General features: G+C 52.7%; 2 protein-coding genes across 2 annotated transcripts in view; one reads left to right on the plus strand and one right to left on the minus strand.

Moving 5' to 3' along the window:
* Window positions 1–22,990, plus strand: part of LOC143692460 (uncharacterized) — a 157,779-nt gene extending 134,789 nt beyond the window's left edge. The window contains 1 exon segment of the mRNA XM_077172694.1: window positions 22,512–22,990. Coding sequence (XP_077028809.1) covers window positions 22,512–22,990 — 479 coding nt within the window.
* Window positions 4,121–5,143, minus strand: LOC143692396 (olfactory receptor 14J1-like). Its single transcript, XM_077172629.1, has one exon. The coding sequence runs from the start codon at window positions 5,099–5,101 to the stop codon at window positions 4,121–4,123; it is 981 nt and encodes a 326-aa protein (XP_077028744.1). The 5' UTR covers window positions 5,102–5,143.
* Window positions 22,991–23,316: the final 326 nt, after the last annotated feature.

A 23,316-nucleotide genomic window follows, 5' to 3' on the forward strand; every position in this document is an offset into this window, starting at 1 on the left:
GAGTTCTGCTCTGGGGATGGAGGGAGGTCCAAGTGCCACCACTGGAGTGGGAACCACAACTCATCAGGTTTGTGTCCTTTGGGGGCCAGGAACTGGTGAGACTCAGAGGCACAGAAAGTTTCTCTTCATGGCCAACAGACCATGGTTGAACAGGACACAATTCAATAACACTCATGCTCTTCCCTGAGCTAAGTGCAATGTCCCAGCAGCATCTGATGAGTCCACCACCCACAAGGGATTTCCATCCTAAAAGTAGTTTTAGACAAACGTCATTCTGTGATAGATATAAACACAATGAAGTTCTTGTATCAGGATGCTCATCCTGGAGTGGGGACAAAACAGCTCCAACAATTCCTGATTTGCAAAGCTGTCAGTGGTGGATGGAGAAGGGAGGTCAGGCTGCTTTTGGTGCTGAGGAAATGCTGAAACCAGCCTGACTCATTTCATCTCCTCCTGTCCTGGCTGATCTCCCCTCTTTCCCCTTCCACCCATTGGCTTTTGTCTCCCACCAGGCCCCCAGGGAAGAGCCTGGCTCTGTGTTCTCCATCCCCTCCTCGCTGGCACTGCCAGGCTGGGAGGAGGAGCCCCTCAGCCTTCCCTGCTCTGGGCTGGACAAGCCCAGCTCCCTCAGCCTCTGCTCACAGCCCAAGGGCTCCAGCCCCACCTTGGAGGCCCTTCCCAGACCCTGCTCCAGCTGCCAGACATCTTTCCTGCCCTGGGCAACCCAACCCAGGCCACAGTGACCTGGATAATCCCCGTCCTTGATGTCCTGCTCACACAGCCCTGGCCCCTTGTCCCCATGTCAGGCTCTGGGGTGGATCCTGTGGAACATCCTTTGGTGGAGGCTGTGGCTCCAGGTGGGCCGGGGGGATCCCGGGGGACAGGGACCCCGCTGGGCATGGACAGCATTGGACTTGTTGGGAGAAACTGTGAGGGGGAGCTGGGGCAGAGTGACCAACCCAGTGACCTGACACAGCCCTGCTGGGATGGCACACAGCCCCTCTGAGATGTCACAGCCCATTCTCTAATGTCACACAGCTGGTCTCTGATGTCACAGCCAAATCTCTGATGTCATAGTCTGCTCTGTGATGTCAGAACTCTGCCGTGTGGTGTCACAGATATGGCCTATGATGTCATAGCTTCTCCATTACCTCATATACCCCACATGTCATATCCCACTCTGTGACCTCATGTTACCAGATGATCAATTGTTTCCACCAGCTGAGCTCATACCTTGAGCTTGTTCTCCAGGGACCACCAGAGAGACCCCCAGGACAGAAGAACGCATGGGTAAAGGGGAGGGGAAATATGGCAATGATTTTGGGGAAATGATTATCATATGTGTGTTTAGTCCAGGACAATCAATGAATATGTGAGCAAAATACAGAAAATAAACAGAAACTTTCCTGTACTCAGCCTGCACAGCTTTGGGAGGAGCTCTCCCCCCTGCATCCAGCTGAATAAAGAATGCTGCTTCTTAGTGGTGTTAAGGAGTTTTCTGTCTTACCGAATTTTTGGTAACACTCCCACTGCCAAGGAAAGCTCTGTCTGCTGCTTTTCACAGACAGAGAAAGGCTGGTGGCAGATGTGGGGCTCAGAGGCTGCCTGGGTCATGGTGGCCATGAAATAATCAAGTTTTCAATCTTCTGTGAAAGAAGGAGGGGCAGCAACAAAACTTCTACAATGAAATTAGGAAGGGCAGACTTTGGCCTATTTAGGATGCAGATTTGGAGAGTACCAAATCAGGTACTGATTATTTTAAGGGAAACACCCTTAAAAACAAAGGGGTCCAGGAAGGATGGACACATTTCAAGAAAGTAATCTAGAGGGGAAAGGGGCTGCCTGTCCCAGTGTGGCAAAAGATGAGCTAGTGAGGCAAATTATTTTCCTGGCTGTCCATGGAGCTTTTCTGGGAACTCAGGGAAAAAAGGACCAGAAACTCAGGAAGTGTTTAAGGATGTCATTCGGTTAAGCAGAAACAAAAGGAAAGAGATGAAAGCTCAATTAGAACTTAACCTGGAGGCTTCTGTAAAGAAATAATAAATGTTTTAAAAAAAAATTTATAAGAAAAGGAGGGAGAAGAAGAACTTCTACTCTTTTTTGGATACAGTGGAGAATATAGTAATTAAAGATAAGGAAAAGGATAAGGTAATTAACATCTTGTGTCAATTTTCAATATTAGGACAGGTTTCCCTCAGGACAAGTGTTCTCCTGAGCTGGTAGATGGGCACAGGGAGCAGAACAGCCCCCCTGGAATCCAGGAGGAAGCAGCTGGGGACCTGCTGAGCCACTCAGGTGCTCACAGGTGTATGGGATCAGATGGGATCCATCCCAGGGGGATGAGGGAGCTGTGGATGAGCTCCCCAAGCTGCTCTCCATCATTTACCATCAGTCCTGGCTCAGCAGGGAGGGCCCAGAGCACTGGAGGTGCCAGTGTGAGCCCATCCCCAGGAAGGGCTGGAAGGAGGAGCTGGGGAACTCCAGGCCTGTCAGCCTGACCTGGGTGCCCGGCAAGGTTATGGAACAGATCACCTTGAGTGCCATCACAGGGCACCCACAGGATGGCCCAGGGATCAGAGCCAGCCAGCGTGGATTTAGGGCTGGCAGGTCCTGCCTGGCCAACCTGGTCTCCTTTTATGCCCAGGTGACCCACCTGTGGCTGTGGGAAAGGCTGTGGATGTTGTGTGCCTGGACTCCAGCAGAGCCTTTGACTCTGTCTCTGACAGCATTCCCTGGAAAAGCTGCAGCCCACGGCTTGGGCAGGTTCCCTCCTGGCTGGGAGATTTAAGAGCTGGCTGGAGGCTGGGCCCAGAGAGTGGTGGGGATGGTGCTGCACCCAGCTGGTGTCCAGGCACTGGTGCTGTCCCCAGGGATCTGTGCTGGGCCCAGTCCTGTTTAATATCTTCACTGATGGTCTGGGTGAGGGGATCGAGTGCAGCATTCACAAATTGCAGATGGCACCAAGCTGGGTGTGAGTGTGGATCTGCTGGAGGGCAGGACAAGAAGACCCAGCCTTAAGCTGCACCAGGGGAGGCTCAGGCTGGACAATAGGAAGGAGTTCTTCACAGAAAGGGTGAGTGGGAACTGGAATGGGCTGGCCAGGGGGGAGGTGGCAGAGTCACTGTCCCTCTCCAGTGGCACTCAGTGGCATGGTCTGGGGGACAAGGCAGTATTAGGGCATTGGTTGGACTTGATGATCCCAAAGGTCTTTTCCAGCCTATTTGATTCTGTCATTCTCTGATGATTGGGACACTCTGGGGCCATTGTGACACCCTGGGGCCCCATGGAACCAAGGGGCCACTGTGGAACTGCAGCACCAGCGAGAACATTGTGACACTGTGAAGCCTCATGAAACCAAGGAGACCATTGTCACATTTTGAGGACCCATGGAACCAAGGAGACCAGTGTTGCTCTGCATGGTCTCATGGACCCAAGGAGACCAGTGTGACAGTGCAGGGCCTGGTGTAACCAAGAGGCCATTGTGACACTGAGGGGTCCCATGGAACCAAGGACTTCTTTGCAGATGACACCAAGGTGGATGTGAGTGTTGATCTGAGAGAACATAGGAGTGCTCTACACAGGAACCTTGATAGGCTGGATCAAGAGGATGAATCCAACAGGGTGAGGTTTAACAAATCCAAGTGCTAGGCACTGATATTTGGCCCCAGTGCTACAGCCTGGGGACAGAGTGGCTGGAGAGCAGCCAGGCAGAAAGGGACCTGCAGGGACTGATGGACAGCAGGCTGGACATGAGGCAGCAGTGTGCCCAGGTGGCCAAGAAGGCCAATGGCTCCTGGCCTGGATCAGGAATGGTGTGGCCAGCAGGAGCAGAGCTGCTGGGCCAGCACTGATCTGCCCCAGCTCTGCACACAGACATTGCTGCTGCAGCTCCAGAGAAGGCAACAAAAGGGAATCTCTGCAGAAAACTTTGCTGGGACATCCTTTAGTTCCTTTAAACCCTCCAAGAATGCAGCCCCTCATTGACACAGTCTGTGGTCACAGGATAGGTGGAGGGAAACAAAATGAGAAATGGAACAATAAATGACATTTTTTTGTGGACAAGATTAAAAACCTAAAAGAAAAAGAGAAAGAATCTCCAAAATGAAGCCAACTAGGAGTATCAAAGATGACTTTTATTACAAGTGATTTGCAGAAATTGGCCAGAAGTTGAATGTTTCCGAAACCATCCAGTCATCAGTCTCCACACTGCAGCCTTGAGCTCCTGGTTCCTCAGGCTGTAGATGAGGGGGTTCAGGGCTGGAGGCACCACTGAGTACAGAACTGACAGGGCCAGATCCAGGGATGGGGAGGACATGGAGCGGGGCTTCAGGTAGGTAAATATGCCAGTGCTGACAAGGAGAGAGATCACAGCCAGGTGAGGGAGGCAGGTGGAAAAGGCTTTGTGCCGTCCCTGCTCAGAGGGGATCCTCAGCACAGCCCTGAAGATCTGCACATAGGAGAAAACAATGAACACAAAACAACCAAAACCTAAAGAGGCACTGAGAGCAATGAGTCCCAATTCCTTGAGGTTTGAGTGTGAGCAGGAGAGCTTGAGGATCTGTGGGATTTCGCAGAAGAACTGGCCCAGGGCATTGCCATGGCACAGGGGCAGGGAAAATGTATTGGCCGTGTGCATGAGAGCATTGAGAAAGGCACTGGCCCAGGCAGCTGCTGCCATGTGGGCACAAGCTCTGCTGCCCAGGAGGGTCCCGTAGTGCAGGGGTTTGCAGATGGACACGTAGCGGTCGTAGCACATGGTGGTCAGGAGGGAATACTCTGATCCAAGGAAGAACACAAAGAAAAATACTTGGGCAGCACATGCAGTGTAGGAGATGTTGCTGGTGTCCCAGAGGGAATTGTGCATGGCTTTGGGGACAGTGGTGCAGATGGAGCCCAGGTCGCTGAGGGCCAGGTTGAGCAGGAAGAAGAACATGGGCGTGTGCAGGTGGTGGCCGCAGGCTACGGCGCTGATGATGAGGCCGTTGCCCAGGAGGGCAGCCAGGGAGATGCCCAGCAAGAGGCAGAAGTGCAGGAGCTGCAGCTGCCGCGTGTCTGCCAATGCCAGCAGGAGGAAGTGCCTGATGGAGCTGCTGTTGGACATTTGCTGGGGCTGCACATGGGCACCTGTTCATGGAGAAAAGGACAGTGAAGAGTTAGAGGAGATACCTGTAACCAAAATCCAAGCCTTTTTCCATACACCTACCCTGGAACACACATAGATACACTTCTGTTTTTAAGAATTCTGGTGTTTACTTTAAAGCTTCCCCATACCTCTGCTGGTGTTCTTGAATATCAGAAACCCTCAGCATTTCTACTGCCCTTAGGGAATAGAGAGCATGTTCTGAGAGGCAAAGTGATAAGTGGAGAGCTAGTGGACATTGTCTGTCATTCTGACCTGTTCAGAATTTCGCTGGGCTTTAACCTTTGCCAGTTGGAGGGTGATCACCTCCCCATGTTTCCCTTTAAAATTCCCCCAGGTACTGCTGAGAGCAGATGTTTCCACCACAGCCCAGCTCCACATTTGTAGCCAAGGACTCACTTTGCTCATTTCACCAGCCCAGCAGCATTTTCAGTGTCACAACACCTCTGCCTTTCCCCATCAATCTCATAACTCAGAGATGCTCTAGGACAGGTTTGCACCCTGGATTGAAGCTTGCAGCTTGGACTGAAATCTCAGGGAGACTTCCAAGTGTCCTTCTGATGGCATTGGATTGTGGGAGATGCAGCTCCTTCCCTGGCTGCACTGACAGCATTGCCCAGAGCCGGGCACTGGGGACAGCGTCACCCTGAGCCAGCTGTGCCCCTGCCAGAGCCCCCAGGGCCGGGCAGCTGCTCCCAGCCCTGTGCTCTGCAGAGGGAACTGGGCCCGGGGCTGCAGAGCTGCCCCACGGCTCTGCTGCAGCTCTGCCTGCACAGGAGGGGCTGCACGCCTTGGAGCCCCGGCCCTGAGGGCAGAGGCTTGGCTGGGGCACAGGAGGGAGGGGGCTTGTTCAGAGGGAGGGGCTGCACTGCAGGGGCTCCTGTGGGCATCTCTAAACTCTCCCTGCCACAGCATTGCTGGGCTTTGTTTTCTCTCATTCCCTGATCTTCTCTCTGCTTCCTGCAGATTTCCCTCCTGCAGGTGTTTCCCTGTGCCTGATCTCTCCCTGCCAGCACTCACAGACCCCAAATCTCTGTGCACTCTCCTTGGCCCTACAGAACCCTGCCTGTTTGCAGGGCACTGGCTGGGGGCAGGTTCTGTTTGCAGCTTGGAGAAAGGACAGCTCAGACTGAGCCTGATGGCTCCAGCAAAGGTGATGCTGCTGCTGTCCATGGGCAGAGTGGCTGAAAGCACATTAGGGATCTCCTGTGAACCTATTGGTCACTAAAAGCAACAGTTCAGATGTGTCAAGCTCTTGTCAGCATACATAATAATAATTCCTAATCAACCTTTAATATTTATCCCCTCCTTGCTGCCATGGTCCAACAGTAGGAAACTGAATACAAAGTCTTAGGAATATCCTCTTTTCTTTTAAAATCCTTGTCTTGGAAATAGTCTATGACTGATCAGAACCCCTCAGCATGTCAGAACTTCATGAGTATTTCACCTCCCCTGCACCAGAAATACCCAGAGTTGTACTCACAGGCTCTGCAGGCATTGGGATGTTGCAGCTTGAGGAGATGGCTCCAGGAGCTGCAGCTGCACTGTCCTGCAGCCAGAGGTTCCTGTGCCAAGGGCTGGCAGTGATTGTGACCCAGGCACTTCTCAGCCCCTTCCCAGCCCTGACTGAGTGAAGCTCTCTGTGCCTCTGTGCTGTGCCCGGGCTGGCTGCAGGCAGTGCCCCAGCCCTGCTGGGCTGGCACAAGAGCTGCTCATCCAGAGAAATGTGCTTTTGAAGCTCTTCTTGGTGACCAGGAGCTGCCTCTGTGCCAGGAGCCCAGCCCAGCTCAGCAGCACAGACACAGCACAAGGACTTTAATCAGCCTCTGGGGCTTTGTGCTCAGGCCCTGAGAGGGAGATGAAGAAACCTCTCCAGAACTCCAAGGCAGAATCCATCTCCAAGTTTCTTGGACTTTTAATGGGTCCCAGAGAGGGACACGACTGAGCAAGTGTCCCCAGGCCCCAGGCAGAGCAGAGAACTGCAGGCAGTGATGACAGGTGGGGACAAAGAGGAGCCAAGTCTTGGTGCCCTGGGGCACAGCAGGGTCTGTGCCAGCAAGGGCTGGGAGGAGACACCTTGTGCTGAGGCCCTGGGGCCTTCTGGCACAGCCCCAGCCAGGCTGGGCACTGTCAGCCCCTTGTGCTGCCCTCAGCATCCCCCCCTAGCCCACATCCCAGTGGCCTCAAGGATCTGCTGCAAGGAGTCCCTGGGGAGCCTTGCTCAGCAATGGCCCTGGGGGCTCCTCCATGCTCCCTGCAGGGACTGCAGGTTTTTCAAAGGACTTTGGCTTTGGCTTTTGCCTTGGAGTCTCTGAGAGGTTTGTGCAATCCTGGCCTCCAATTATCTGCTGTAATTAGTCCCTGGAGATTCTCTGCCTGTTGCAGCATTGATTGGGACTCATTAATACTTCAGGGTACTTAAGTTTTTTAAGCTACTTCCCCTTTCCCTTTTGATACAGACTCTATGAGAAAGATTGTGCATTTACAGGCTCCAATTATCTGCTTAATGAGTCTCTGGAGAGCCGTTATCAGTAACAACATTCAGTGGGCTCATTAATGCTTCAAGGTACTTTAGTTATTTTAAGGTTCTTGGTGTTTCCCTTTTGATACAGACTCTGTGAGAAGTTTGTGCAATCATGGCCCCAATTATTTGCTTTACTGAGTCCCTGGAGGGCTTTGTACTGACACTCAGTGGTGCTCAGTAATGCTTTGAGCTTCTCAAAATTTTTAAGGTAGTTTGGAATTTCCTTTCCACTCTGAGACTCTGAGAGGTTTTTGGTCAATCCTGGCCTCCAATTGTCTCCTCCAAGGAGTCCATGAGGAGCCTGTGTTGGGGATGGACCTCACTGAGACCCATTCATGCTTTGAGACACTTTGGGGTTTTTCTCTGACTTTGACTCCTGGAAAGGTTTGTGCAATCTCCTCTCAGGCCCTGAGGTTCAAGGGCTCAGCTCCAAATGCACCACAGGGCTCATCAGGATGCAGCAAGTCCTGACAAACCATGGCTCTGCCTTGATTTCCCTCTGCTCTAATGCAGTTTATCAGGAATGTATCTGGAGTGATTTTTGGTTTGCTAATTTGAGATTTCTCAGCCAATGCATCTATTTGTGCAGTGGGATCAGTGTTGGCTAATTACCATTGCACTCACTGGAATATATTTACTCATTTCCTGCTGTGAGATAGGATTAGGAGAAAGGCAAAGTAGGCTCAAAATTTTAAAAGGGTATATAGAAAAGTTTATTACCAGTAAAAAGAAGAAAGATTAATAAGAATCTGAACACTTCTCCTCTCCCTACAACCTTTTCTTTCTTACTGACAATGCAAGGAGACAAAACCTGAAAGTTTCAGTCAGTTTACACCATCTAGAACAGTCTTTCTTCAGTTCACTTAGGGAGAGGAGTCTCTCTTTCATGCTATGGAGACCTCCATAAGAAAAAAGTTCTCTCGTGGCTCTCAATTCCCACGAAGAGCAGCTGCCCAGAAAATCTGCAATCATGAAGTCCCTCCCATTTTTCACAGCTTTTCCCACAGCTGTTTTTATGGGCCATGTCAACTAATGGGGTATGAGTTTAAAGATGAGCTGTTCAAGAGCAAAGATTCTCTTCATCTATTTCTGAAATCATCTTCATCTCTGACAACAGAGATCTTCTTCTTCTTCTTCTCTCCCTGAGGGCACAGGATCTCATTACTCTTCTCTCTTTCTCTGTTGAAACTTCTCATGGGATCACAGCTACTTCAACATTTGCTTACTTTAGCATGGAGGCCTTTGCTGAACAGGTCATCTCTCCATATTTTCAATTCGTTATAGGGAAAAAGAGAGTCTAAAATATTAATTACATTTTTCTTCATAGCTTTACAAGAGGATTTCAGCCCCAAGATCAAGGCATCTCCTCATCCCCCCCATCTGGGACTCAACTTCCCCTTCAGTGACCTGGGTGTCTTCATGTTGCTCCTCTGTGTGCCTGCAGTTTGTCCTTTTCTCTCACTGGAGGGAGGATGGAAGCACTGAAAGAGTTCATATCTCACCCGGGGCCTGCAGATGGTTCCGTGCCCCCGGCCGGGCTCGGTGCTTGCGGCCGGAGCTGTTTTACGATGGAGGTTTCTGCAGCGGCTGCGCTGGGGCTGTGTCAGGATGGGCCGCGCTGGGGCAGGGCCAGGATCTCAGCAGCCAGGCCAGAGCACAGCAGCAGCACGGCCGGGGGCCGATGGCTTCTCCTGCCCCTGCCCGGGGCTTGCGGCTGAAGCCCAAGGGTGGCAGAATCTTGGCCGAGCCGGCCCGGCCCGGGGCTGCTCCTGGGGCCCGGCGGATCCTGGCTGGGCCCGGGCTGGCGGCGGGGCAGGGCTCAGCAGGGCCCAGATGTTCCCAACTGCAGCCATGGCCCGGCCTGGCCTGGGCCCCGCGGCCTCCCCTGCCCTGCCCGGCAGCCGATGGGGCCTGGCGGGGTCCCTGGGAAGGGGCCCGGCCCCACGGCAGGAGCCGCCCGGCCCGGCCTGGCTGAGACGGGGCCGGGTCAGCCTTGTTACCTCTGTGCCAGCCAGAAGGGAAAGAGACCCTCCCAGGCTTTCCCATCTTTAACATGTGTCTTCACAGAGGCGTGTACAGTTTCCTTCATAGTTTAACAGATTGTCAATTCTCAAAGATAATTACTGATTGTTTTTTTAGTCAGACATGGAGGAAACTGCTAGCAGCTTCTCTTAGAACATCACTTTCGTGATGCAAAACCACCACAACAGCACAGAGCACAGAGCTCCTTTGTCCATATGTAGTGCTCATGTGCCCGAGGCTTCAAAACCCCACCTTGGGAGATCTCTGGGCCCTCTCCAAGGTGTTTTCAAATGAAAACATTCAGCTCAGAGTCTAAGAAAATCACCAGAGGACAGGGCCCGCCTGACCTTTCTGTCCTGGCTTCTTTTTTCTGGGAGCAATCCTTGGATATATGGAATTTGGGAGGCCAAATTCTAATTTTGGCCATGAACCCTGGACATGAAAGACAGTTCTTTTCCATAGGAAGAAAGGAACAGAGCCCCAGTGTTTGCCAGGCAGAAGAGAGGTGACCACCAGAGGACAAGGCCAGGTAGAGCTGGCAGGTTTTTTTCTGAGATAAACGCTTGCATATAGGAAAATTTTTAGAGAGAATACCAATTTTGGAAATGAGCATCTAAAAAGAGGGAGGGTTCTTTTCTATAGTAAGGAAAGCACGGAGCCCCAGTTTTCCAGGAGCTGATGAGAGGCAGCCCTTGACATCACAACATCAGCCAGACCTGTCAGGTGCCCCTGGGAGGCCAAACTAGCCAGGCCTGTTCCATGTTCCCTCAGTTCCATGGGGCCCCACAGTGTCCCAATGGTCCCTCACTTCCCTGAGGCCCTGAGGTGCCATAATGCCCCCTTGGTGACACCAGGCCCTGAAGGGTCCCAATGGTCTCCATGGTTCCATCAGGCCCCACAGAGCCATAATCGTCTCTGGGTTCCATGAAGCCCCGCTGGGTCACCATGGCCCCTTGGTTCCATGGGCTCCAGTGGTGCCACAAGGATCCCCTTGGTTCCATGAGGTCCCCTCAGTGTCCCAGGGATCTCCATGGGAAGGGAAGAACCCAGCCCCAGTGTTGCAGGGGCAGCCACCAGAGGCCAAGGCCAGCCAGGCTTGATGGTACTGGCAGATTGTGCCTGGGAGCAACCCTTGGATATCCAGAATTTTAGAGGTGGGATCCAAATTTCAGACATGGACACCTGGAAGAGAAGCATGGTTCTGTTACATAGGAAGGAAAGTAGGGAACACTGGTGTTTGAGGGGCTGATGACAGGCAGCCACCAGAGGCCTAGACCAGCCAGATCTCTCTGTCCTGGTAGGTTTTGTCAGAAACCAACCCTTGGATACACACCCTTTGGAGGTGGAACCTCAGTTTTGGCCATTTCTTTGTAGATAAGAAGGTTCTTTTCCATAGGAAGGAAAACAGAGAGCCCAAGTGTTTCAAAGGCAGAAGAGGAGAGAAGGCTCCTAAGAGGTCAAGCCAGCCAGACCTGTCTCTCCTGGCACCTTTCATCTAGGGGCTATCCTTGTTCATAGGGCATTTTGGAGGTGGAATCTCAATTTTAGCTGTGGGCACCTGGACAGGAAGAAGAGTTCTTTTCATGAGGAAGGAAAGCACAGAGCCCCAGTGTTTCAGAGGCACATGAGTGCCAACCCTTAGGTACCCAAGGCCAGCCAGACTTGTCAGTCTTGGCAGCTTTTGTCTGGGAGTTATCATTGGATATAGAGAATTCTTGAGACAGATGCTCAATTTTGGCCATGGGCACCTGCTCAAGATGGATGGTTTTTTCCCATAAGAAAGAAAAGCACATGGTCCCAGGGTTTGAAATGTACATGAGAGGTGGTCCCTGGGTGGTCATGGCAGCCAGATCTGTCTGTCCTAGCTGAATTCATCTGGGAACAATCTTTGCATATAAGGAAATTTGGAGGAGGAATCCCAGTTTTGTCCATGGGCCCCTGGAGGAGAAGGACAGTTCCCTCCAATAAGACGGAAAGCCAGAGCCCCCGGGCTTCAGGGGCAGATGAGAAGCAGCCCTCGACATGCCAAGGTCAGCCAGACCTGTCAGGTGTTCCCCAGGAGGCCCAGCCAGCCAGACCTGTTCCATGTTCCCTTGGTTTTGTGGGACCCCACAGTGTCACAATGGTCTCCTTGGTTCCATGAGGCCCTGGAGTGTCACAATGTTCCCCTTGCTTCTGCTGTGTCACCATGGCCCCGTGCTTCCATGGGGTCTTGCAATGTCGCAATGGCTTCGTGGCTCCACTAAGCCCTGATGTGTCACCATGGCCCCTCGGCTCCATGCGCCCTCGCTGTGTCACAGTGGCTCCTCTGTGACACTACAGGCTGCACAAGGTCACCATGGACTCTTGGTTCCTTGGGGCCCCCGAGTTTCACAATGGTCTCCTTGATTCCATGAGCCACCACAGTGTCACAATGGCCCCTTGGTTCCACGAGGTTCTGTAGTGCCACCATGGTGTCCTTGGACCTCCATTGTCACAACTGAGCCATGGCTCCATGAGGTTCCGTAGTGTCACCGTGGTGGCTGTCAGAGGCTGGATGAGATCCATGTCCCGAGACACCTTGGGATGCTCGGAATGCCCGTGTGGGGCCAGGGCCGGGTCAGGCCTTGGTTTGTGGTGGGACAGAGCCCCACCCCCAGCCCTGGCCTGGCAGAGCTGTCAATCACACAGCAGGGGCGGTGCTGACCCAGCTCTGATTGGCTGAGCTGTCAATCATTCACACACTGGCAGCTGGTGCTACCCTGGCTCTGATTGGACAACAACTGGCAGTCCCACCCCAGGGGCGGGCCCATGAAGGCCCAGGGGGTTAAAAGCTGGAGCACGAGGCCAGCCCAGGGTCTGGATCCTGCCTTCTGCTGGGGTTCCTCTGTTGGTGATGCTGGAACCTGAGCAGTTGGTACCTATGTGTGTGTGTGTCTTTCTATACATCTTCTGTTTTGCTGTTGTTCTCTATTTCTTTTCCTTCTAATCCTATTTACCTGGAACATTTTTGGTTGCTTAACACTTTAAGGGTTACCGGTTTTTAGGTTAAATGAACTAAGTTAATGAAGTTAATGCTATGATAAGTGTTTTATGTTGAAGTGCATGTTTTGTTAAACCCTTTGCCAAATTTCCTTGATTGTCTATATTTTACCAGTAAAATTTTGCGTCATTTTGACCTTTTGCTCTGTTGGTTAGAGCATGGTGCTGGTATCACTGAGGTTGTGGGCTCAATCCTTGTGTGGGCCATTCACTTCAGAGCTGGACTTGATGATCCTTGTGGGTCCCTTTCTTAAAAGAATATTCTTTACATCTGTCCATGTTGAGAATATCTGGTTGGTGTTTCTCCTGTGCACCAAACTCAAGGAAAGGAACCTTTGGTTACCCCCAGTGTTTCAGTGTTCTCAGGCGTTACAGCCCTGCAGGCTCACAGTGGCCTCTTGTTTCCATGAGGCCCCACAGTGTCATACTGGCCCCTTGGTTCCATAGGCCCCAACAGTGCCACAATGATCCCCTTGGTCCCACAACTTCCCACAGTGTCCCACTGGCCCCTTGGTTCCATGAGGGTCTGCAGTGTCACACAGGTTTATGACATTTGTCCTTGCTGCCCCTCACATCCCAGTGCCCCACAAACATCCCCGAGCCACCCGTGAGGGACAGGCCCTGCTGTCCCAGGCTGGGCTCAGGGCTTGGCCTTTCTGCTTCCCCCAGCCAGCCCAGGCCTTGCTCAGCATTGCAGTTCCCTGCTCAGAGCCTTGGGCTCCCTGCAATCCTGGCCTCAAGGATCTGCTCTCAGCAGTCCCTGGGGAGCCTTTGGCACTCCCTGCCCTCAGTGGGGCCCAGTGACGCTCCAAGGGACTTGGAGTTTCGCTTCTGATTCCTTGAGCAGCTTCTTCAGCCTTCTCTCAGTGCCTGAGGGTCCTGGACTCAGCCCAAATCCACTGTGGGGATCATTAAAATACAGAAAACTGTTGAAGACTCTTTGTCTTCCTTCAGTGGTCTTCAAGTCTCCAGGGCTTGTGCAGCTGATTGTAATCAGTTTGGGATTCTTGTAAGGAGGAAATTTCAAGTGCACCTCATGACTTTTCTTCTTTATTCAACTATGTATTTTTTTTTTTCCAAATCAGGGAAGAGCTGATAGAAGCATTTCCCAGGTGATCTTGATGCTGAATGTCTCCTTAGGAAGTCTGGGCACAAAGAAGAATGAGCCCCTTGAGGGCTGACCCTGTTTGGACAAGCTGCTCCTCACCCCCAGCCTCACCGTGTCTGACATGGCCCACCTGGCACTGACATCCCTGTGCCCTGCAGCAGAACCTTGTCCCTGAGCTCTGCAGCTCCATGTCCCAGCCCATTGCACCGTGTCCCACCTGCTCTCCTCAGGGCTCTGCCTGCACACAGACCCAGGAGAAGTTTTCCTGTTGGTGAGGAAAGAAAGGAAAAGCCTGAGCAGGTTTCCTGAGCAACAAACCCCACTCAGGAACCACCTGCTCAGTCCAGGCTGCCTGGAATGGTGTCACCTTTCTCCAAGGGACAGTGTGAGCAGAAATGATCTCTGGGAGCAGAATTCTCTGAGTCTTGCAGCTGAATTCTCTGTCCCTGTCCTTTCCCTGGATCTCTGTTGCAGATGGAAGCTGCTGGTGCCATCCTCACCTTTAACCTCCCTTTGGAATGCAAACAGGTGTTCCCAGGTGTGTTAAGCAGGATCTTCTCAATGTTTCTACAAAACTTTTGTATTTTTCATGGAATGAAGGGGCCATTTTGGGGTGACGTGGAAACAAGGTGTCAATTGTGACCCTGGGGTGCCATGGAACCAAGGGGCCATGGTGACACAGCAGGGCCATGTGGATCCAGTGGTCCATTGTGACACTGGGGATCCAAGGAGACCATGGAGACACCCCCAGACCCTCATGGAACCAAGGAGTCCATGGTGACCCAGCGGGGCTGCCTGGAGTCAATGGTCCATGGTGACACTGCCCATCCAAGGAGGCCATTGTGACACTGAAGAACTTCATGGCACCAAATATCCATGGTGACACAGCAGCAGGGCATCATGGGAACCAAGGAACCGCTGTTGGCAGTAGGGAAACTCATGGAACCAGGGGCCCTTGTGGCACTGCAGAACCAACAGAGCTGCTGGACCTTGTCCCCTGGCCCTGCACAGCTCCTTGGGAGGCACGGCAGGAGCAGCACCCTGGCAGCCTCGGGAATGCCCCTCTGGGATCCATGGCACACACTGCCAGGGGCTGGAATTCCAGTTCCCAGACAGGAAAAGATGTTCCTGCCCTTGAAGGCAAAGCCCTAAGAAGGAGCCAAAAGCCAAGTGGAGCAAGATCCTACAGTGACATTTCACTGCCAGCCTTCATAACTTCAGCCATGGTTGTTGTAGCTCATGGATTGGGAATTAAATCAGGGCAGGGTCTTTGGTGGGAGATGCCCTGGGTCAAGGGAGACACTGAGAGAGAAACAGAGCAGGCAAAGAAAGGCAGGAGAGAAAGGAGGACACAAACACAATCAGCTGAGAAGGTGGCACTCTGAAAAACAAACCGGAACTGATGGAAAATGAATGGGATAGAAGTTAATAATCTGAATGTTTTATTTATTGTCAAAATACATCCCACACACCCAGCCCCACACAATCCTGATCCCACTTCTCCAAATTTGTATGCCACTTCCCCAAATCTCCTTCCAATCCCATCTCACCCTAGAGGCTGTGGAATTGAGTAATTTTGACATGGGACTGATTTTTTTTTTGAGGTGGGAACAAGCCAATTTGAGGTGGGATTGAGCCCTTGTGGGGTATGACTGAGTTTTTTTCAGGGCAATTAAGTAATTTTGAGGTGACTGATCAAATCATCTTGACTTTGGAGTGCAAAGATACGGAGAACACTTCCTGAAATCACCCAAGAACCCACAAATCCCCCAAAATATGTCCCCAAACCATAAATTCCATCTGAAATACCTGTTAAATTGTGGCACTTTAGACATCTTTGATCAATTACTTTCTTTTTAGTCGTATTATTTTTAAGTAATAGAGACAAATCAGAAGAAAATTAGGGCCAAACCAAAAGGATAACCATCAAGGTATCCTCCCAACATGGATCACAGGGAATGTGGGTTACCAGGGCTCTGCCCAAAGTGGGTCCTCTCATGGGGCATGGAGTTGGAGCAGTGCAGGAAGCTCTTCCCACAGTCAGAGATGTTGCAGGGCTTCCCCTATGGGTGGATCTGTTGGTGTCTGGTCAGATGAGAGCTGCTGGGGAAGCTCTTCCCACACTGGGGACACTCATAGGGCCTCTCCCCAGTGTGGATGCACCGGTGGGTGATGAGGTGGGACATGCACCTGAAGCCCTTCCCTGTAGCCATGATATTTTCTGAAAAATCCTTTCCTTAGGATTTTTTCTCTGGTGAAGCTGAGAGGCCTCAGGAACAAAATGTAAACCATGATAATTTGGTCATGTGGAATGCAACAAGTGGATCTGTGATTGGTCTCATGTGGTTGTTTCTAATAATGACCATTCACAGTCCAGCTGTCCGGACTGTCTCAGTCAGTCACAAGCCTTTGTTATCATTCCTTTTCTATTCATAGCTAGACTTCTGATAATATACTTTCTTCTATTCTTGTAGCACAGATTTAATATAATATATATCATAAAATAATAAATCAAGCCTTCTGAAACATGGAGTCGACATTCTTGTCTCTTCTCTCATCCTAAGAACCCAGCGAACACCATCACACTTCCCACACTCCCCACACTCGTAGGGCCATTCCCCAGTGTGGATCATCTGGTGGCTGATCAGGGTGCTGCTCTGCCTGAAGCTCTTCCCACACTCCAAGCACTTGTGGGGCTTCTCCCCATTGTGAAGCTGCTCAGGGACCACCAGCTCTGAGCTCTGGCTGAAGCTCTGCCCACCTTCAGGGTGGCTCAGGGTGGGTCTTTCCTCCTCAGAGCACACTGGGCTGGGTTTGGAGCCCTTCCTCATGTAAGATCTTCCAGGCATTTCCGGCCTGTTGAATTCCTGTGCCATGGAGCAACTCAAAACAGCCTCTTCCACAAAGTTCTGCCAAGGGGATTTGTCCTCTGTGGTATCTATCCTCAGCTCCTTCCCTGGGGGAGGAAGGACAAGGAGAGGATGGGATTTGCCTCCATGCCACAGGGAAGGTGAAGGAGATCCCCCCAGTGCATCCCCAGCAGGACGGGGTTGGCAGCAGGGTTGTCCTGCAGCCGGGGGCTGTGCTGGGCTGGGAGATGGAGCAGGAGAGAGGGGAAAGGGGCACTGACTGCGTCCTCACCTGCCTGGGTATCCCAGGGCTCCTTCCTCTTCCTCACTGCCTCCTCCTCCATTGAGTCAAGGTTTGAGAATGGGAAATCCTGTTTTGGGGACCAAAGAAAGGGTGAACATGTGGTCTTTTGTACAGGATTAAAGGGAAACCTGGGGGAGAGTCTAAGTCAGAATTACAATTTAATAAGAAATTGAAGATCAGGGCAATGATACAGATACACTGCCTTAAACTGACAGAGTCAGGATATAACCTGACACCCTGTTGCTGCTCCGGGTGGTGGCAGCAGTCCCATTAAATGGTGGCTGCAGTCCTGTTGGAGTGATGAACGTGATTCTGTCCAAGCAGTGATCCTGTAGAAGGGTCTGGTCTTCCTCTGGAGGTCCAGGGGTGGTTCTGGAGCTCTTGTCCTCTGGGAATCCAGTAGGCAAGCTGCTCCTGGTGTTGCAAGGCTCAGCTTATATCCAGGCAGGAATGCTTGGATCCTCCCCCTGGGTGGAGCATCCCACAATAGGATGATGGAATTTTATCAGTCCTGCAGTGGCACTCAATGGCCCATTCCCAGAAGATATCTCCCCTGGAGGGCGTTATCAGGGCTGAGTCATGGAAGAGATCAAGAACACTGCCCCACCTGTTTATAGCAGTTGATGAAGATGGGCATTGAAAACATGCATTTGGTTCCATCTTACACTGCAACCTGAAACAGTGGGGGAATCCCTGCTCAGGGGGTGAACACCACCCCCCTTACCCAAACTGGCTCAGGTGTAAAACCCCCACCCCGGGAAGGCCACACACACAGGGGACAATGTCACACTTGCCCTGCCCCAGGGGAGGTCTCTGTCCCTGTCACTCTGTGGCTGTCCCCCCTTTTCTCTTTCTTTCCATCTCTCTCTCTACCTCACATTTACTGTTTAATAAAATCCACCTTGGATTTGGTCTTGTTAGCACCTTAATTGAGGTGGAGGCCTTACTCCGGAAATTTTCTTAACCAAATTGCAACATTATTTTGGCACAGTGAGTTCAGGGCACTGTTGTCTGACTCCAAGTGCCTTTGACAGCATCGTGGTTCCCTCCTCTGAGGAGGTTGTGGTTCTCTCTGGAGGAACTCTTGGAAACTTGGAAACAGTCCCTCCTTCCTCCTGTGGAACTTATGGGAGAAATGATGAGGAAAATGGCTGTTGTGAGTGGCCAGGAAAAAGAAAATATTTTGTTGTCTTTCCTTGAAAAGTTTCTTAATATCACAGGGGGAGAGGGAGCAAATGATATCAGAGTGACTGATAAAGTTCATTTACTCCAAGGTGAGGAACACAGGGTTGCTAAAACTCCTACAAGAAGCCCAGCTCAAGTAGCTAAATTCCCAAATTACTCCAGCCAGGGGTCTCCGGGAGGATTTTTTTGGAGAGTTTTCGGAGCCGGCAGATCCCGGACTCGAGCCCCGGGTATCTCCGGGCTCCCTAAGAGGAGCTTTTTCGGGGGCAGAGGAGCCGCGATCGCCCCTCGGGAGGGTCCCGGGGGTCCACGTGGGATTGGCCCGGTACCGACAGGGCGGGACATTGGTTTTGGGGATCCCCGTGAGAGCCGGGGCTGTGGAACGGGGGACCCCCGGGGCGGGGAGAGGGGAAGGGGCGATACCGGAGCTGGGGTACCCCCGGCAGCCCGGAGATGAGGCGGGGACGGGACCCCCTGACCCTGACAGGGGCGCGTCCTGGGGTGACTTCATGATGCTCGTGCCCCATCGGTCCCTTTAGCCCAGAAATGAGTTCTGCACCTTTAAGGCTGGTTCTGAGAGCCAAGGGGAGGAGGAAGAAGCTGCAGTTTGTTTTCAGACACTGCACTCACTCCTCCACATTCCGGCTCCTGGATGGACAGAGGGCGGGACAGAGCTCTCCTTTGCTTTTAGTTAGTTATTAGCTCTCTGAGGCAGAGAAGTTCCCTGGACTGTGGTTTTTCTTTTTCTTTGGAGTGGTTTAAACCTGAACCAGCTCTGCACTGAACACCCAGAACACCACTGGCAGCTCCCACCTGTGGACCACCTGGCCAAGCCTGGCCGGTGGCATTTCCTGTGCTGGAGAGGCTGATAAGAGACTGATAAGAGACTGATAAGGGACTGAATGAGGCGAGCTACAGCCCACAGAGGGACTTTCGGAGTTGGTCATCTCTTTTGGAGTGGCAAGAGGTTTATTGTTTAATATTGTTCATTTTTTATGCTGGTAAATGCTTTTCCTGTTAAATCAACAGATTTTTCCCCTTTCCTCCATGGAAATCTTTTCCCAATCTGGTGTGGGGAGGGGCCTCTTAAATCAGCTTTCTGGAGGAAACTCTTTTGGAGATTTTCTCCCAAATTTGTGCTATACCAGGCCAGAGTCCTGGGAAGAATGGAGAGCCCCAAGTGGCTGGTCTGGGGTGAGGCTGGAGAAGGGGACCCCAAAACCCCCCAGCATCCCTAAGCAGGATCCTGGAGAGGGGGGATCACCTTGGCCCATGGGATCCCCAGCAGCCCTGAGAGGGGGAACCACCAGAACCCCAGAGGGATGAGACTGGAAATGGGACACTCCTGGTAGCTTTTTTCGCTCTTGATTTTTGAAGGTTTTTATGGACATCAGGTGACTTCTAGAGATGGACTTGGGTAGGAGGAATCCCCAGCACAAGGCATTCACACCTTGTTTTTCCCCAATCCATGATTTTCCCCAAAACATCCCACACTGACATCCCCCCGTCCCGCTCTGCGTGAGCTCATTCCCAAACCTGACCCTGATCCTGATCTCAATCTCACTCCATGTTCAGACACACTCACAGTTTTGAATTTATTCTCACCCCAGCCCCACACTCATCTAGCCCTAGACGCAATCCCAACCCCAGCCCTAAAGCCAATCCCATGTCTAGCCTTAACCCCAATCCCTGCTCTAATCCAAATCTCAGCCCCAACTCCAAGCCCAGCCCCAATTCCAGCCCCTTCCTAAATCTTCAGCCCCAAACCAAATCCCAGGCTCAGCCCTTCTGGGGCTTTGGGGGTGTCTCTGTCCCTGTGACCCCGATGATGTTTGGGTGGGGTCCCAGCAGGGCTGAGAGGGACAGAGACCCCCCCGGCCTCCCCAGGGGTGAGAAGGTGGCAGAGCCCCCCCAGCCCTGAGCAGCCTCAGCGGTGAGAGGGACACAGAGCCCCTGGTGCCCAGCCCTGCACAGGCATTGCCTGAGGCCAGAGGGATGGAGACCCCCCGAGCATCCCCCAGGGCCAGGGGACAGAGAGCCCCGAGCATCCCCTGGGCTGAGAGGGACAGAGACTGCCCCGAGCACCCCCTGGCACAGGGGAGAGAGGGAGGGAGACCCCCCAGGCATTCCCTGGGGTGAGAATGATGGAGACGCCTGGGGAATGGCCTGGGGTGACAGGGACAGGGACACCCCTGGGGAATGGCCTGGGGTGACAGGGACAGGGACAAACCCTGGGGAATGGCCTGGGGTGACAGGGACAGGGACACCCCAGGGAATGGCCTGGGGTGACAGGGACAGGGACAACCCTGGGGAATGGCCTGGGGTCACAGGGACAGGGACAACCAAGCCACTCCCAAGCATCCCCCAGTGTGAGAGGGCTCAGAGACCCCCTTGAGCATCCCCTGGGCTGAGAGGGACAGAGACTGCCCCGAGCACCCCCTGGCACAGGGGAGAGAGGGAGGGAGACCCCCCAGGCATTCCCTGGGGTGAGAATGATGGAGACGCCTGGGGGATGGCCTGGGGTGACAGGGACAGGGACACCCCTGGGGAATGGCCTGGGGTGACAGGGACAGGGACACCCCGGGGAATGGCCTGGGGTGACAGGGACAGGGACAACCCTGGGGAATGGCCTGGGGTGACAGGGACAGGGACACCCCTGGGGAATGGCCTGGGGTGACAGGGACAGGGACAACCAAGCCACTCCCAAGCATCCCCCAGTGTGAGAGGGCTCAGAGACCCCCTTGAGCATCCCCTGGGCACCGGACAAAGTAAAGTGATTTCTTGACAAAAATCAAACTTAACCCTACAGAAAATGCCTTGAATTTGCTCTTCCCACAAGTCACTTGTGGTGAAAATGCAAACAAATCCCAAAATTCAATAAAATCACAGTAGAAGCAATTTTGTGGCAATTCCAAAATCCATTGGTCCTGCACAGCTCCAGCTCAGCTGCTGCCACATTCTGATAAAAGAAAAGTGGAAATTCGGCCCAATACATTGCAATACCTCTTTTAGGAAAAGATTATGAAAAGGAAGGGAAAGTTCTGTGTAGATGTCACAAAGGTGACAGGGACAAAGAAAAAAATTATTCTTAGATTTGGCAAAGCCCCCGGCCTGTGAAAGAGAAAAGGGGGGACAGCCACAGAGTGACAGGGACAGAGACCTCCCCTGGGGCAGGGCAAGTGTGACATTGTCCCCTGTGTGTGTGGCCTTCCCAGGGTTGGGGTTTTACACCTGAGCCAATTTGGGTAAGGGGGGTGGTGTTCACCCCTCTGAGCAGGGATTCCCCCACTGTTTCAGGTTGCAGTGTTAGATGGAACCAAATGCATGTTTTCAATGCCCATCTTCATCAACTGCTCTAAACAGGTGGGGCAGTGTTCTTGATCTCTTCCATGACTCAGCCCTGATAACGCCCTCCAGGGGAGATATCTTCTGGGAATGGGCCATTGAGTGTCACTGCAGGACTGATCAAATTCCATCCTCCCATTGTGGGATGCTCCGCCCAGGGGGAGGATCCAAGCATTCCTACCTGGATATAAGCTGAGCCTTGCAACACCAGGAGCAGCTTGCCTACTGGATTCCCAGAGGACAAGAGCTCCAGAGCCACCCCTGGACCTCCAGAGGAAGACCAGACCCTTCTACAGGATCACTGCTTGGACAGAATCACGTTCATCTCTCCAACAGGACTGCAGCCACCATTTAATGGGACTGCAGCCACCAGCCTGACCAGCAACAGGGTGTCAGGTTATATCCTGACTCTGTCAGTTTAAGGCAGTGTTTCTGCATCATTGCTTTGATCTTCTTTTCTTTTTAAATTGTAATTATCGCCTAGACCCTCCCCAGGTTTGCCTTGAAACCAGTACAAAATTCAATGCGCTCATCCCTTGCTTTCCTCCCAAAACAGGATTTCACATCCCCAAACCTTTGCCAGATGGAGGAGGAGGCTGCAAGGAAGAGGAAGGAGCCCCGGGACATGCAGGAAGGTGAGGAGGAAGTCAGTGCCCCTTTCCCCCTCTCTCCTGCTCCATCTCCCAGCCCAGCACAGCCCCCGGCTGCAGGACAACCCTGCTGCCAACCCCGTCCTGCTGGGGATGCACTGGGGGGATCTCCTTCCCCTTCCCTGTGGCATGGAGGCAAATCCCATCCTCTCCTTGTCCTTCCTCCCCCAGGGAAGAAGCTGAGGATGGAGACCAGGGAGGACAAATCCCCTTGGCAGAACCTCGTGGAAAAGGCAGTTTTGAGTGGCTCCACAGTGCAGAATTCAATGGGGAGGAAAAATCCCCAGAGATCCCACAGAAGGAGGGGCTCCAAACCCAGCCCAGGGTGCTCTGAGGAGGAAAGACCCACCCTGAGCCAGGAAGGTGGACAGAGCTTCAGCCAGAGCTCAGAGCTGGTGGTCCATGAGCAGCTTCACAATGGGGAGAAGCCCCACAAGTGCTTGGAGTGTGGGAAGAGCTTCAGGCAGAGCAGCACCCTGATCAGCCACCAGATGATCCACACTGGGGAATGGCCCTACGAGTGTGGGGAGTGTGGGAAGGGCTTCAGCTGCAGCTCTGCCCTCACCATCCACCAACGCATCCACACTGGGGAGAGGCCCTACGAGTGTCCTGAGTGTCAGAAGAGGTTTCAGACCAGCTCCAGCCTCCACCTGCATGAGCGAATTCCCTCAGAGGAGAGGCCCTTCCACTGCCCTGACTGCGGGAAGGGCTTCAAGCAGACATCCCACCTCATCAGGCACCAGCGCATCCACACTGGGGAGAGGCCCTACGAGTGTCCCCAGTGTGGAAAGAGCTTCACCCAGAGCTCTCACTTGACAAGACACCAACGAAGTCACTGGTAAGAGAAACCCTGCAAATGCCCCAATTTCAGGAGGAGCTTCGTTCACTGCTCCATCTTCATCCCCCTTTGGAGACCCCATGTTGGTTAGAGCCCTGGTGATCCATGTTCCCTCTGATCCATGCTGGGAAGACACCTGTACATTTTGTTGCCCCTGCCAATGACGTGATGTGGGATTGGAGAACATGAGGGTCTGGCCATGGCTGTATCATTACATTCACTCCCACCTCAGGTCATTGCCAGCGACAGGAAAGGGACTCTCTCTCTCTCTCTCCCTGAGGAGAAGGGTGTCCTTTCCAGGCAGGAGGAAATACATTACCAGGAAGAGCC

Source organism: Agelaius phoeniceus (assembly GCF_051311805.1).
Source record: "Agelaius phoeniceus isolate bAgePho1 chromosome W unlocalized genomic scaffold, bAgePho1.hap1 SUPER_W_unloc_1, whole genome shotgun sequence".
NCBI classification, from domain to species: domain Eukaryota; kingdom Metazoa; phylum Chordata; class Aves; order Passeriformes; family Icteridae; genus Agelaius; species Agelaius phoeniceus.

Excerpts from the sequence above, each read along its gene's own strand:
- LOC143692396 (XM_077172629.1), bottom strand. The coding sequence starts at position 5,101 with ATGTCCAACAGCAGCTCCATCAGGCACTTCCTCCTGCTGGCATTGGCA.